The following is a 15,452-nucleotide window of genomic DNA, read 5'->3' as shown; positions in this document are numbered from 1 at the left end:
TTTCCAAACACCTTTTAGAACAATACCATCCCAAATTTAAAAGATTTTTATCAAAAACCAAATTACAGACGGATAGTGGTGATGGCTGCACAACAATGTGAATGTACTTAATGCCACAGAACTGTACCCTTTAAAAAAATGTTTAAAATGGTAAATTTTATGTTAGGTACATTTAATGACAATTTTTAAAATACCAAACATAAAACACAAATTACAGTGCTCTATTAGTATGACAAGGAGAAAATTATTTCTACCTAAAGTCACAAGTGAAAAAATCCTTGAATCTATAAATGTTAAGTCTCTTACTTGAGTACAGATTAAACAAAAAAAGTTGAACTGTTTCTATTCTGATCTTAGTGCCAACTATGCAAGATAAAGACACTAAGACATCCTGGAAAACTAAAAATATATAGACCATCTATATCACTATGACTTTAAACTTCCTATTCCTTGATTCAAAATAGCACAACAGAGCATCTTAATTGCTAAAGCTTTCATTTTTTAATTCTATTCACTCCGTTGAATGAATACAGTAAGTGTACAAACTGTAAATACAGAATATGAAGAGCCTATTAACTAAGCCAGAACCAGATAAAAGTAATTCATGTAGCTTAGCTGTTTTATTTTCTCCTGGCAATTGGTACACCACTAGCCTCTTCTTCTATTTCTAAATTCCGTGTTACGCCTTTCAGTTAGAGATTGTTTTAACAGCAACCATATTAATGCAATCCCAAAGCAAACACTAAATTTGTCCCAACTTAGAAATAGGGTCTTCCTTCTCTCTGGCAAATTCCCTATTGGAGGCCATCACTGGGCCCAAGTCAAAATATCCTGAATCAAAACATATCAACTTTACCAGACATATGCCAGTTTCTTCTCTGAGTACTTAACAAAGTGAATCAATCCAGCACAAACCACAGAAAACTTCACAATTTAAAAGGGAAATCTAATTTTAGATTCAAATTATAGATTTCTTAAAGTATTTCAATTGAGTTATTCTATATAAAGGTATGTATATGCATATAAAAGAATGTAAATGTGTATCTTTCCTTCAACATAACCAATATTAAGTACAACCTGCTCAAATAGGGGTGCATCTCAATCTTTTGTAAATTAGAAACTCGGACCCACTAATGCAAACATATCCATTTAGTTGACTTCAGTAACAGTTCCATATTCTTTGCCTGCAGTCTGTCTTCAGACGTATATTCCTGTCTAGTCTTGGTACTAATCTAAAATTACTATTTATAGATTTTCCCATCAAAACCAGAGGGACACACCATCAAGTCATGCAAATGGGCTTCAGACTAGTGAATTCTACTTCATCTCACTGATACCTTTTAGGTCTCTGTTTCCACAAATAAGTCAAATAGATATTTCCTTTCAAATAAACAGTCAGCTCTCTGGTCTATAAATTCTAGAAAACTAAAAGGGAAAAATACTCTGATGCTTTTAAATTTCTGAGAATTTCTAGAAATAAAGACATCTTTGTTTTTTGGTTTTTTTTTTGAAGATTGGTACCTGAGCTAACATCTGTTGCCAATCTTTTTCTTTTTCTTCTTTTCCCCAAAGCCCCCCCAGAACACAGTAGTATATTGTAGTTGTAGGTCCTTCTGGCTGTGCTATGTGGGACACCACCCTGGCACGGCCTACATGAGCAGTGCCATGTCCATGCCCAGGATCCAAACCAGGGAGACCCCACGCTGCTGAAGCAGAGCGCGCGAACCCACCCACTTGGCCAGAGCCGGCCCCATCTTTGGCTTTTTGGACAGCTCTTACTTCACCTGGTGTCTCCCCTTGTAATCCTTAGTTTTAGCCATTTTTCTTAGATGGCTGGAGATTTGGCCTAAACTGAGTTCTCTCTCTGAAAGAGGGAAAAACCCATTTGGTTATCTCTGTACAAAGAATAAATGCCTCCTTTAATCATTTTAAAGAAAAATGTAAAAGAAAAATGGCTACAATTCCCCCAATTCAAATCCATCTCCATCTGTAGTAGACACTAGACAAATTTATCTGGCTGCTTAAGAAATTTCTATTTAAGTAAAACGTTAATGTGCAGCTATTGGATTAGTGTATGGAATGTATATTTTAAGACTACAGAAATTCTTTAAAATTTGTTTCCCTATTCCCTAAACTTCAGATAAAATATGCCAAACTGCCAGTTTAGAATGGAGGGATCATTCGGCATGATAATTAGAGATCATGCACACTTGTGACTATGCTTCAACCTTTCCTCAAAGGGATGGACTAGAGGAAACTGGGTGTTACTTTTGTATTCAACAATCATGATTTTATTATTTTCTTTCTTTTTTCCCATAGCTTCTGAAACAAATCAAATCTGATTTATGCCACAAGAGCACATTTGCCAAACCACTTGACTTGATTACCAATATCCTGTCAAAACCACTATGTTATGATAAACTCACCTGGATCTTTCTTTACATAAAGACTTTGAATTACATATTTTAGGTGACTTTTTGCACTACCCTGTTTAAGTCTTTCTGAGCTTTAGATTGAAATCTAATTCAAATCTGAAATTGTAATTCAAATATATCTGAATGAACAAGTTTATTAATCTGAAACAAATACTCAGATAATTTAAGATACTTCCTCAAAACTCCTCAATCACGCTGTGAACTTCTTTCAACCTGTTATAATCAAAGAACTTCAAAAATAGTATAGTTGTTTCTGTTTGCAGGAAAGAATATGTTCTATTCAAGTGAAACATCTTTTTATTCAATTGTGTGTTTATTATAATCAAAAAGCATTGACTGAGTTCCTCAGAGGAAATTCTACTTGCTTTTGCAGAAATCAGTACATAAATCATAGAAGTCCATAATCTTAAGGAAGCTGACAGACTATTGATTTTCAATCTCTATTAATCTTTTCATCATTAATTCCACAGTAACTAAGATATTTCAACTTGGATTACTTAGAAAACTGCAAAAAGTTGCTCTTTAAGTTTCAAGTTTCCAAAAGTGTCAAACTGACACTGTATCAAATTTAAAAGTTAGACACAAAAGTATGAAAGCAACTTAAAAATCTTGGGATAAACTTGCCTCCAGAGGCAATCAGATATATTTTTCACTAACAATACAAAGCTAAAAATGCAAAGAAATCAAATCGTAGGGACAGATGGACCATGCAGAAAATAGTAGGCTAAGTTACCAGCCCCAACAGCAGTGGGACTTGAGGCAGAAGACCAAGCAGAAAAGAGACTGGTTCTAATTACCCAAATATAAATTTTTTTAAAAAAAATGAAGCATGTGGTGAAATATTAAGGCTAAAAACAAAAAAATTAAAACCCACACATTTATGAGAAATTGGCAGGAGAAGGGTCTCAAATCTAGAAGCATCAGACCTCTATACAACAAAACCTCATTTTAAGAGTATACTGATTAATCACTTACTATTTGATTTTACCTACGCTCAGATAATATATTCTCTGATAGGGAAAATAGGAAAATAAAAGTTTGATTTTTCACTTCGTCTACACACTATTACAAAGAATAATTTTCTACCAACTTGAAATTTTTCAAAGCTTTTTGAGAAACACACACAAATAATTTGGATTTAGTTGATTTTATTTACAGCTTGTTTTTTTACATTTCAGAGCATTACACAATTACATTTTCTCATTTTCTGACCTGCAAACAGATACCTTAAATGAAAATATTTTTTAAAAATTATCAAATTAGGTACATCCAAAATGCAACAATTACACATATGACAATTAATTCACAAAGTGTAATTTACTAGGACGTATCCTAAGAATTTAGGAACAGCCAGTCAGGAAATCTGACCAAATTCAGCAATCGACTATTTACATATCCAAAGACAAAGCTATCTAAACTCCCAAACCAGAAGTTTGAAAGTTTTTGTTAAATAACCATTGGACGAAAGAGAGAGAGTGATGATTCAAACCTAGCCAGCTGTGACAGTCTCAATCTCAAATACTGGGATAGTTACCCAGTCTGCAACTGAATAGCAAGCATCTCAGTTTTTCAGACACCTATGCGCCATTCTTGCACCATTATGCACATAGAAAGGCTATGTTCGTTAATTAAAAAGCAAGTAGTCATTAAATATCCACACTATTCCCCCCAGCTCACCAGCCCTTACTGCAATCCCGAATATGCAACCTGTGTCACATAGTGACAGGCTATATTTTATATATATGTGTATATACACACACATATATGTACGTGTCTGTATATATATACACACATACACACAGTACTAGGTACAAATGGCAATTAACAGTCCCTGCGAAAATTCATTTTCAGTTGAGGCTATGGCTCCTATGCCTTGGGATGGTTTTAGACGTCAAAACTGAAAAATACTGCTAAAATCTCACTTCCTTAAGACAAAATTTGATTGCTTGTTCAGTTTAAGCTTCTCAGTCTAAAAATGGCTATAAGGTAAGTATAAAAAAAGCAGCCAACTGAGTGCAATTTCTCTCTCCAATTTGGCCAGGCTATTTCATAGAAGTTACTCCTAACTAAATTAGGAGATCTGTGGCGCCTTCCAATGGTTCTTGCCTACCTTACTGTCCATGTTCACGTTTCAAACTGTGTCAACAGAGCCCGCACTTCAGGGGTCAGCTGCTTGGCAGCCTTAGCTGCCTCTGTGATAGCCTTGCGATACAGGCCCTTTCTCTTCTTATTAAAGCGTGACTGGAAGTTTTCTAAAAAGGGGGAGAGTTGCGAAAGAGCAAGGAAAGACGTTGTTGGAGACCCAAACCATGAAATACGGGCCTCCTGTCGAACTAAAAGGCCGTTATCTTTCCGGCTCACAGTTATAGTAAGAATACGGGCTGGCCACCAAGGGAAGCCATATATCTTGGCCCAAACAATGTCCCCTACACATATGGTCCTGCCATCTGGTGTGACGCATTTAGAGACGTTTTTGGAAAAGACTTTCATTTTCAAGGAATTACTGAGCTTTTTCTCTTCCTTTGAAGAGGAGGAAGTGGAGGAGGTGGAAGGTGCATGCATACTGCCTGGAGGAAAATCAAAGCTTTCAGAAGAACTACACTCAGAGTTGGAGGATTTCAGATCATCTGTGCTATCAATGCTACACACTGAAGCACTGGAAGAGTCAGATTTCTTTTGATTTAGGGTCATGTAAACAGAGATATTGCTTTTGCTGCCCTTTTTGCCCAGTGTCTGTGGTTCCTCCTGCTCACCAGGCACAAGCACTTCGTTTGTGTCCTGAACCTCACAGCTGGCCTCTTCAGGGCCGTCTGAGGGACTCTGATTTTCTGAAGGGGCCTCACCTGCTGAGCGGGTAGAGGTGCAGCGAGACTGGGGCTTGGGTGCCATCTTGCCACTCCGCATTTTCTCAAGTCCTGTCTTCAGAGAGGAGTCATTTTCTTCATTCCTGTACCTTTGTGGTTTTAAACGAACCCGGGGTGGAAGGGAACCTGAGCTAGGATTCTGATAGCGGCGTGTGAAATGGACTTTTGAATGTGCATTTTTGGACGTAGAGGTTTCACTTTGCTTCTTTTGTGCCTTTTCTTTGGCAATTTTCAACACTTCCCGAGCTTTTGCATGATCCATGTTCTTACTCTGGAGCACTTTTTTAGTACTTAACTGAGCTTTTGATGTGTTGGCCTGAGCAGAAACTTTGACTACTCTGCCTCTGCTGTGAGCAATATTTGAAACCTTAACCACAGCGTTTCTTTTCTGGCTTTCATTTTGGTTTTTCCCATCCACTTTATGGTCAGTTTTCAGTTTTTTGTTCACAGTAGTTACGCTTTCATTTCTCCGTTTTTTATCTTCATATTTAGAAGAGTCACTTGCACTACTACCTTTTCTAATTTCCTTTTTTTCAGCAACAACACTGTTTTTACATTTGTCACACAGGACTTGCCTGGGCCGTAGTTTAATAGCATTCATTATTGAAGTAGGTTCTTCCCTGTACATCTTTCGTTTGGGTCGTTTAATTTTCCGAGGAGGTGGCTGAGGTATTGATTGGTTATATGTGTCCCTGATAAACAAAGGGGGAGGATAAGGTGCTCCTTCGTGGAAGAGAGGAGGTGGTTTGGAAGTCCACAGGCTTTCAGCCAAGCTCGGCTCGGGAGGCGGGACAGGAGAGGGATCCCCAGGAACAGCACCACTCGCTTCACGCTGGACTTCTGTCCCTTCTTGGAATGTATTACTTTGGAGCTGCATGGCTTCAGGTTTATCCTTATATTCCCTTTTGGGAAATACTGTCACAGGGATCCCATGGGGCCCAAACCTTTGAAAGAAATGAAAGAAAAAAAGAAGCCATTAAGTTACGTCTGTAATTCAATTTCTTAAACAACACCTAATGTTTATTTGTATGACCTTTCCTGAAAACTATTTCATATAAAAGAACAAAACAAGAATCTACTGGCCACCTCCCCTCAAAAGTCCCAAGGCCCTCCTACATTTTATTGGTCCTACATTTTAGGTGCAAATAGAAATACTCAAATGGTTGCTCTAAGCAATGCCAGGACAGCTGATCTAATGTAAGAGACCTTTTGAGTCTTGACTCAGAAGGGATGTTCTATCAGATAGATTAATATGAAGAGTCATCTAATATTACGCTCACTGAACTGAAGACAGCATGTCCAGGAAATGGAACTGTAAAACTGTAACACATATCTTCCCCTGGTTATAACAGCTTTCAAAAGCTTCACAAAACAAGTTCAGCCTTAACTACCCAAAAACACTGATTCAGTAAAATCCCATCTCAACTTTATTGCTTAATTGCTAAAGATTCCAGGACAGCTGCTCCTTTACTCTTGCATCCCAACCCTTAGGCCCTTCATCCACACAGCCCTCTCCCCACAACTACAAGAACACAAAAATACTAGAAATTCAGATACTCAAATCACTTTAAAACCAGACAGGTTAAGAGCTGTGGCCTTCTAACTTCTTAAAATCACATCACACATTAGGAAATATTTTCACATTGCAATCCAATAAGAACAATTATGTATGTATACATGCACGCTTATATACATACAGTAAATAAACATACAATTAAGCAAAAATTTCACTAAATACTTAACCTTATGTTATGTGATATATAATGCTATTTTTTTCTACTCTGGTCTATTTCATTTGTTTTAATGCTAATCAGACACATTAAGTGGATTTCAAAACTCCCTTATGGGTCCAGATCCAGTTTGCAAAGCACTGGCATAGAAACAAATCTTTACAATTCTCAGTTTCTAATAAAACAGGGGTCAATAACCTAATTTCTCATGTAGAATTAGAAATAACTGTGGCTCAACCTGTCTGGGCTAAACATCAAGAATCTTTAAGCTAAACTTGCTATCCTCAGATTCCTGCACATAAAACAGTATCACACTACCAAATAAATTCATCATGTACATACTAACATGTTAATTTTATGCACTATTTGATTCAAACAGTATTAAACACAACACAATGCTAATGTCGATCCTTTAAGGCACAGGTGCTTAGAACCCAGGATCAGCTTCAGGTAGTCAGGTAGAATGGCTGACATTAGATGCAAATGTTTTATATGTCTGTTTTCCTGGAGTCTTTGGTTCTCAGGTTCTCTAAAATGCCCTTAAGCCCCCAAAAAAGGTTGAGAATACCTCTGTTGAGATTAGGTACTTCCGGCTGTGGACACACCTAAACGCAGGCAGGAATATAGGAAGAGCCAACACCAACAGGATATCTGCTTCTAACACCTAATAGTTTTCTTCCTAAAGTCTTTTGTCAGCTTGGCTACCACCAACCAACAACTTAAAGCAAATACTTACAAACCACAAAGGAAGAAGACTATTTTACCTAGAGTGGGACAAGTTTGGGTCTGGGCTAGTCCACAAAGGAAGGACACCCTCCTCACTGTATCAGACTCTGCAAAAGGGAGGCCTCTTATTCTAGGAGCATCTGAGACCTAAGTGTTTGCTTCCTTACTCCTTGACTGCAAGGCACTTTGAGCATTTAGCCTTTTCTTATACACAGTCACTCAATAACCACTTTTTCAAGACAGGACGAAGAAGAGGTGATTTATGTGTTTTAACGTAGAACTATGTAAAATATAACTTATCTGAAGTGAGACCACTATTAACAACAAAATTTTCAAAGTCGTAAGAAGCCATCATTTTACCCCCATCACTCTTTCACATGATGTTTCCATAGGTGAATAAACAACAAATTTCCTTTCTTTTATTAGGAAGAACTAAACTACAATCATCTTAATGTTAGGGGTGAAGTTTCACAGCTCTCTCTTACCAACTTCCTATCCTCAGTGAGGCATTACTAACCCTCCCTACATGCAGTTTTGCACGTGTAAAACGGGATAACACTATGTCCTGCCTTAAAGTATCAGGTGAAGATTAATAGGTCAATAATGTTAGCCATTTTTCTTGGCTAAAATTTACTTCATTTAAGTAATTCGATCTTATTTTCAACTAATACTTTACTAGAGTTTGGGATCCTTTCTGTATCTTTATTATCTCAATGCAAGGATAACCCAGCCAATTATTTTAAAGCTGTTTCTAACAAATGAGCTGTGGAATCTGATATGTTTACCCTCATGGAGTTTAGCAACAAAACTATGGTCTCTTAAAAATCCTAAAACCTAATTCCTGCAACACAACACTGTGCTGTTCAAAAGTGGAGACTCCACAGCCCTGCCCAAGACTGACTCAGACTGTGCCAGGGTGGAAGCCAGGGTCTGCACTGTTAGCAGGCCCTTCTGCCTCAGCTTGTCCTAAGGTGACGATACTTCTGTCCCCTGTGAACGCCCACCAAAGGGCGACCTCAGCAGAGGAAGGCTTCCCGATCAGTGAGATGGCAGGCTGACTACTGGCCCTCACCTGAGCTTTTTCTAAAAGAACGCGTTACAAATACTCTAGGAGTTGACTAAAAAGACACAAAGTCTCTCCCCACCCCTTCTTTGTGCAGAAGGAGGGTATTTATTAACTATTAGTGACTCACTCTGACCCTTACCCACCTTCAGGCTGCTTTAATCACTACCCAAAAATTCTAAAGGAGAAATATTCAAGTGTTATGGCTTAATTAAAAATAACTTCTGGGGAAAACTAGGTGAGTGTACAAGAGACTTCTCTGTACTATCTCTGCAACTTCCTGTGAATCCATAAAAAGTTTTTAAAATAGCTATCTTCTTAATAACTTAGGAGTAACAGGTGCCAAAATTTTGAGGAGGGAGAATAGTGGGGCTTAATAGTCATTTTGTGTCAAGGCAAGAGAAAATCACTATGAAAAAGAATCCTCGGCTAATATAAAGGTGAAACAAATGTAAATGTATTTAAGCCAGAATTCAAAATGTGGCTATTATAGGAAGTACGATATTTCTGGTATTTGGGTTCTACTTTAGATGTGAATTTTATTGATGACTAAAATTCAGTAACAGCTTTGCCTAAATGAAGCCTTTATTCACCCACTGATAAGCTTTACAGAATTATGGTATTTGCTCAAGATTTCTAGCATTACCAATCAATCCTATAGCTAACTATGCCTCATTTTTTGGAGTGAAGCTCGTAACAATCATCCAAATTCCCTTTCCAAAGGAATACCTCAAACAAACTAAAAATGTTTACCAACAACTCCATTTTTTTAAGTCAGATATATTTAGAATTCTTACCTCTTACTCTGAAAGTGTTTTTAAAATGCTGATGTAGTGTCCATCAGCCTTAACTTCACAGCAAACTCAATCAACTCATCTCTTGACCTTAGATTACATTATTTTCCTTCCTGTTTACAACAGTTTAATAGTGCTCAACTGATTCTCATTTTCTTCCCTCAATTCTGGTTGCCAAGCTCCAACTGCAGGAGGAAATTCTTTTTAAAATATTATACAATAAAAATAAAGAAACAGGGCCGGCCCGGTGGCATAGTGGTTAAGTTCCCACGCTCCACTTCAGCAGCTCGGGGTTCACGAGTTCAGATCCCAGGCACAGACCCAGCACCACTCATCAAATCACGCTGTGGCAGTGTCCCACATAAAGTGGAGGAAGATTGGCACAGATGTTAGCTCAGGGCCGATCTTCCTCACCAAAAAAATAAATAAATAAAAATAAAGAAACAAAAAACTAAGGTATTACAAACTTTAGGCTACCAAACAGAGGTCCTGAGGAATTCAACACTCAGGAAAAAAGTTCAGGAGGGTTAGTTGAGACAGACCCCAACATTCTGGCTGGACCAAATCTCTATCCAATAAACAGATCAACAGAAGAGAAGAAGAATCCTTCCCCTCCCAGAATTGTTCTCCTCTTACAGAGTCTGCAGTAGGAAAAAATTATGTGCAATTAACCACTTGAAAAATAGTATCCAGATTTATTTCATTTCAAGCAGATGATTTCAGAAACAACCGCTCCTTAAATTAGCAAGATTAAATTATAAAGGGAGGAAAACTGTGAAGCAAGCTTATTTCGGTTCATATTTCATCTCTGTGAGATTGGTTATTATGTCAAAGTTTAATCTCAGGACAAATGAAAGAAATTCAATAGTCAACTACATGCAACAGAAAATCTTACAAAATAAACGTACATCTGTGCCTGAAAACATTAAAACTATGAGCTAGCACACCCACTTCTGGGTGTATACCTAAAATAATTGAAAACAGGGTCTCAAAGAGATATTTGCACACCCATGTCCAAAGCAGCATTATTCACAATAGCCAAAAGGTGGAAACAACCCAAGTGCCCATCAATGGATGAATGGATAAAATGTGGTATATACATACAATGCAATATTATTCGTAGTTAAAAAGGAAATATTGTGGCCGAGTGGTTAAAGTTCACACTCCACTTCAGTGGCCGGAGTTTGCAGGTTCAGATCCCACGCGTGGACCTACACCACTCATCAGCCATGTTGTGGTGGCATCCCACATACAAATAATAGAGGAAGACGGGCAAAGATGTTAGCTCAGGGCTAATGTTCCTCAAACAAAAAGAGGAAGATTGGCAACAGATGTTAGCCCAGGACCAATTTCCCACACCCCCCAAAAAAGGAAATCCTGTCAAATGCTACAGCATGGATGAACCTTGAGAACATTATGCTAAGCAAAATAAATCAGTCACAAAAAAACAAATACTGTATGATTGCACTGACATAAGATATCTAAAGTAGTAAATTCACTGAAACACAAAGTAGAATGGCGGCTGCCAGGGGCTAGGGGGAGGGGAAAATGGGGAGTTGTTTAACGCATATAGAGTTTCTGCTTTGCAAGATGAAAAAGTTCTAGAGATCTTTTTCACAATAATGTGAATGAACTTAACACTACTAACTGATCTATACACTTAAAAATGGTTAAGATGGTACATTTTATGTTACGTGTCTTTTTTGCCACAATTAAAAAACTTTTCAAACTGTGTATCTACTAATGTAGAGGAGAAAGTTTGATGAGAAACAGTGAATTTCATGGTGGCAAAGGAATTATCAGCTCAAGAGAAATAACAGTCAGTGCCCTGGAGAATAACAGGACAACATGCCGCCCTAAGCGAGAATCTCAGGGAACACGTCAAAGACGCCACACGCCTGCGCTGTGCTGCTGCGAGAACAGCACTGCCCGCGCAGCCTGAGCCTCTCATGAGCAAGGAGCAGGCGACCCTATGCCAGGAATAGCCCCTATTACATGTATTCTTTATTATCCTGCAACCAAATGCAATGCACGATCATTTACTGGAGGAGGAAAAAAGTTTTAATGGACATTACTGGCAAAATTCACAAAATAATGAAATACGGGCTGCGAAATTGATAAAGCACTGTCAATGGTTCTTCAATTTGAAAACTGTATTGTGGTTACGTCCGAGAATATCTTTATCTTAGGACATAATTGCTCAAGTGTTACGGGGTAAAGGAGGACGACGTGTGCAACCTATTCCCTAACAGTTCAAGAAGAAACTGTGTACACCAAGAATGATAAAGCACGTGGCGAAATGTTAAAACTCAGTGTACGTTGTTATAGACCTTTATGATTTCAACAAAATAACTGAAAAACAAATTAGTGAATCTAGATAGACTTTATAAGAGTTCTCTATGTTTGAAATTATTTCAAAATAAAGTTTAAAAAACTAGTTTTTAAAAAGTATAATCTTAAATACAGTTTACCTCAGTTCCACCAAAAATACTGTTTTATATACTGTTAATCAAAGTATACAAAAAAGAGGGGCCACCCCCTGCCCAGTGGTTGAGTTCCTGGCTCCGCTTTGGTGGCCCAGGGTTTCACCAGTTCAAATCCTGGGCTGGACATGGCACCACTCATCAGGCCACGCTGAGGTGGTGACCCACATGCCACAACCAGAAGGACCCACAACTAAAATATACAGCTATGTACTGGGGGGCTTTGGAGAGAAGAAGGAAAGACAAGAAAAAAGAAAAAAGAAAATTTGTCCTACTTGAGCATAAATGTCAGCAAACTCACCTCAAGTGCCACTAAGCACAAACTCTACATTGGAATGCAAGTATGCTAATTATCGGAGAGTATAAAGCGAGGTCCCAGCTGTGGGGCCCAACTTCAGGAGTGACCAGAAGGCACCAGTCCCTGCCACAAGGCTGCAAGCGCAGAGGGAAAGGAACCCCCGCAGATGGCGCTCAGGAGGGTGCTCTGCAGGAACAGACCACACCCAGAAGCGCCTAGCAGATTAAGAGAAGAGTGGTTACCTATTTTTGAATGTTGGTAACCAACTTAAGTTGGTTTACAAAGTAAAACACTGAGCAGGTGAGGCAACAACCACGAGGACCAACGCAGCACAGGAAGCGCCATCAGCAGCCTGCTGCCCTCCTCCACAGGAGCCAGGCAGGAGGCTTCAACAAGCCCTGAAGTAACAGTGGTCGCGGCCGAGAAGCGGGGGGCAGAAGAGGCTGTGCACGAGGGCGGGCGTCATTAGCAGGGTCAGGGAGAGTGCAAGGAGGGAGAACGCTAGTTTCTGGAGAGGAGGTCAGTCAGGATGTCTGATTACACAGTGACGGGAATGAAAGCGTCCAAACCATTTTGTTAAAAACTGAAGCTCAGCTATGCTTGTCTGGTCCCATCATTCAGTAAGTACAAGGAAGAGCACAAAAATACCTTCCTTTCCCTAACTTTGAAATGTGTCATTCTCAAGGGTGAGCCCTTTTCAACTGTTTTAAAAGCATCCAAGCAGCAGAGACTTTAAGGACTCAATTTCCCTGATGCGACTGTAACTTCTCTTCGTGAGAAGGCCCACCATTCCTCACTAGCCATCGGCCCAGGGATTAGTGGGAACACAGGAATGAGCTGTCTCCCACTCTCCATTCATGCAAGAAGCTCCTAGTTCTCTCACTCCCTCGTACAGTAATTGTCATCCTTCCTCATTAAGCACAAGGGGGAAGTTATATTTCACCAGTGTTATCTGAAGCTTCTACAGTCTCTCAAGGTATTTTAAAGATGCAGATTATACTGTGGGCCACAATACAATGAATTTAAGTTAAGTGGCTATTCAAGCAAGCCCATATTAACTGACTATAATAGCTGTTGTCATTCATCCTACTTCTGCTACTCAGTAGCTACTGCATAAAATAGAATAATAGTTAACACTTACTATATGGCAAGTACTATTCTAAATATGTACTCATTTACATTAATTGATATAATCATCACAACAGCCCTATTAAAGTACTATTATTATCCCCATTTTACAGTTGAGGAAACTAAAGAATAGAGAGGGTAAGTGACCTCTCCAAGATGACACAGCTAGTAAGCAGTAGAACCAGGATAGAAATCCAGGCAGTCAGCCCAAAGTGGGGTTCTTAACTACTGCCTCCCCTCATCTCATCAAGTTACTTAAGCCTCTTCTCGACCTCGCTTCCCCACGAAGGGAGTGGAGCAGCTAGCAGGTCCACACGCTCTTTTCTGAATTCTATGGATGTAGACAGGCTTCAGAATTTGTAATTTTTCTGGTTTGCAAAAGATAATAAGCACCCTATTATCAAGCGTATTAACATTTCAGCAACTAAATGAAAGGACATTCACACTAAACGGGATAAATAGACTTAACAGCCTCAGATAATTTCAGGTTAGGATAGGTTTTGCCACCAAAAAAAGTAAAAAACTAACAAAAGTTCAGTTTTCAGAGCTTTTTGGATTTTGGAATCGCAATTAAGTAACATGATAGAACTGTCAGCGTGATTAAATAAAAATGGGGCCCGGCCTGTGACCGAATGGTTAAGTTTGCCCGCTCTGCTGCAGCGGCCCGGGGTTTCGCTGGTTCGGCTCCTGGGCGCAGACATGGCTCTGCTCATCAGGCCACGTTGAGGCAGCGGCCCACATGCCACAACTAGAAGAACCCACAACTAAAATATACAACTGTGTACTGGGGGGATTTGGGGAGAAAAGGCAGGGAAAAAAAAAAGATTAGCAACAGGTGTTAGCTCAGGTGCCAATCTTTAAAAAAAAAAGATTAAATAAAAATGTACATAATTGCTTACCATACGGGCTAGTACACAGTAAGCAGGCACAATATATGGTAATTATTATATTAAAATTAAAATTATTCCATTTTATTAACTGTAAGTGAATAGATGATGTATTTAACTGAAAGCCCCAAGTATTACAAGGGTTCTGCAGGAATTCTGGGTGCCCAAACGGTGAGGAGAGGAGGACGACGACTAGCAGCATAAAAACAAAACATGCTCCAGTGATGAACCAGAGTACCAGGAAACATCTTCCTGCAGTAACTGGTGGGGAGGGAGCTGCAGCAAAGTCTTAAAAGGAGGGCCTGCCCAGTGGTGCAGTGGTCAAGTTCGCATGTTCCACTTCAGCGGCCCGGGGTTCGCTGGTTCGGATCCCGGGTGCCGACATGGCACTGCTTGGCAAAAGCCATGCTGTGGTAGGCGTCCCATGTATAAAGTAGAGGAAGATGGGCATGGATCTTAGCTCAGGGCCAGTCTTCCTCAGCCAAAAGAGGAGGAGTGGTAGTAGTTAGCTCAAGGCTAATCTTCCTCAAAAAAAAAAAAAAAAAAGTCTTAAAAGAACACTCTCTAGCCATAACAATTTACTCAAATCTTCTAAAAAAAGTCTATTCAATACTCTTTTATAAAAACCACAGATAGCTTTTGGAGGTGGGGAAAAAACAGGTTAAACACTAATAATTTAGATGTTAAGCTCTCAATCATATACCTTCAAACAATCCTCTAAAAAAACTTAACCTGGATAAATAGATTTTGAAATAAAAATGGAAACAACTATAGTAGAGAAAACACATGCTTCGGTCTATTTAAAAGCAAAAATAGTAATAACAGCTGTATAGTATTCAAATTATTTAACTTCCTAATAGTAAATTCTTCTTTTAAAATAACCATCCAAAAAAATGATAATACCCACAAAGTGGCAAAGTATTTTTAAGAGTAGACAAATGTTGACTTCACTTGCATACATCACCTACAGAAACATACTAGACATTTTCCCAAGAAAATGAACACTGGTATGAAAGGATCTTTTTAATTATGAATGTAAGTACT

At 38.8% G+C, this 15,452-nt stretch overlaps 1 protein-coding gene across 6 annotated transcripts in view; it reads right to left on the bottom strand.

Moving 5' to 3' along the window:
• PWWP2A (PWWP domain containing 2A) overlaps positions 1-15,452 on the bottom strand; it is a 32,064-nt gene that overhangs the window by 8,021 nt on the left and 8,591 nt on the right. For 2 of the 6 annotated variants that reach the window (XM_046667485.1, XM_046667489.1), the window contains exon 2: positions 5,279-6,243. In XM_046667485.1, coding sequence (XP_046523441.1) covers positions 5,279-6,243 — 965 coding nt within the window. Of the gene's footprint in view, positions 1-3,459; positions 6,244-15,452 lie in introns of those variants that run through there. The other 4 variants (XM_046667486.1, XM_046667487.1, XM_046667484.1 and 1 more) reach the window with 3 other exon arrangements.

The sequence above is a fragment of the Equus quagga genome, chromosome 7 (assembly GCF_021613505.1).
Source record: "Equus quagga isolate Etosha38 chromosome 7, UCLA_HA_Equagga_1.0, whole genome shotgun sequence".
Classification (NCBI taxonomy): Eukaryota; Metazoa; Chordata; class Mammalia; order Perissodactyla; family Equidae; genus Equus; species Equus quagga.
Note: the sequence above shows the minus strand (reverse complement) of the source record. Positions and strands in the feature narration are given on the sequence as shown.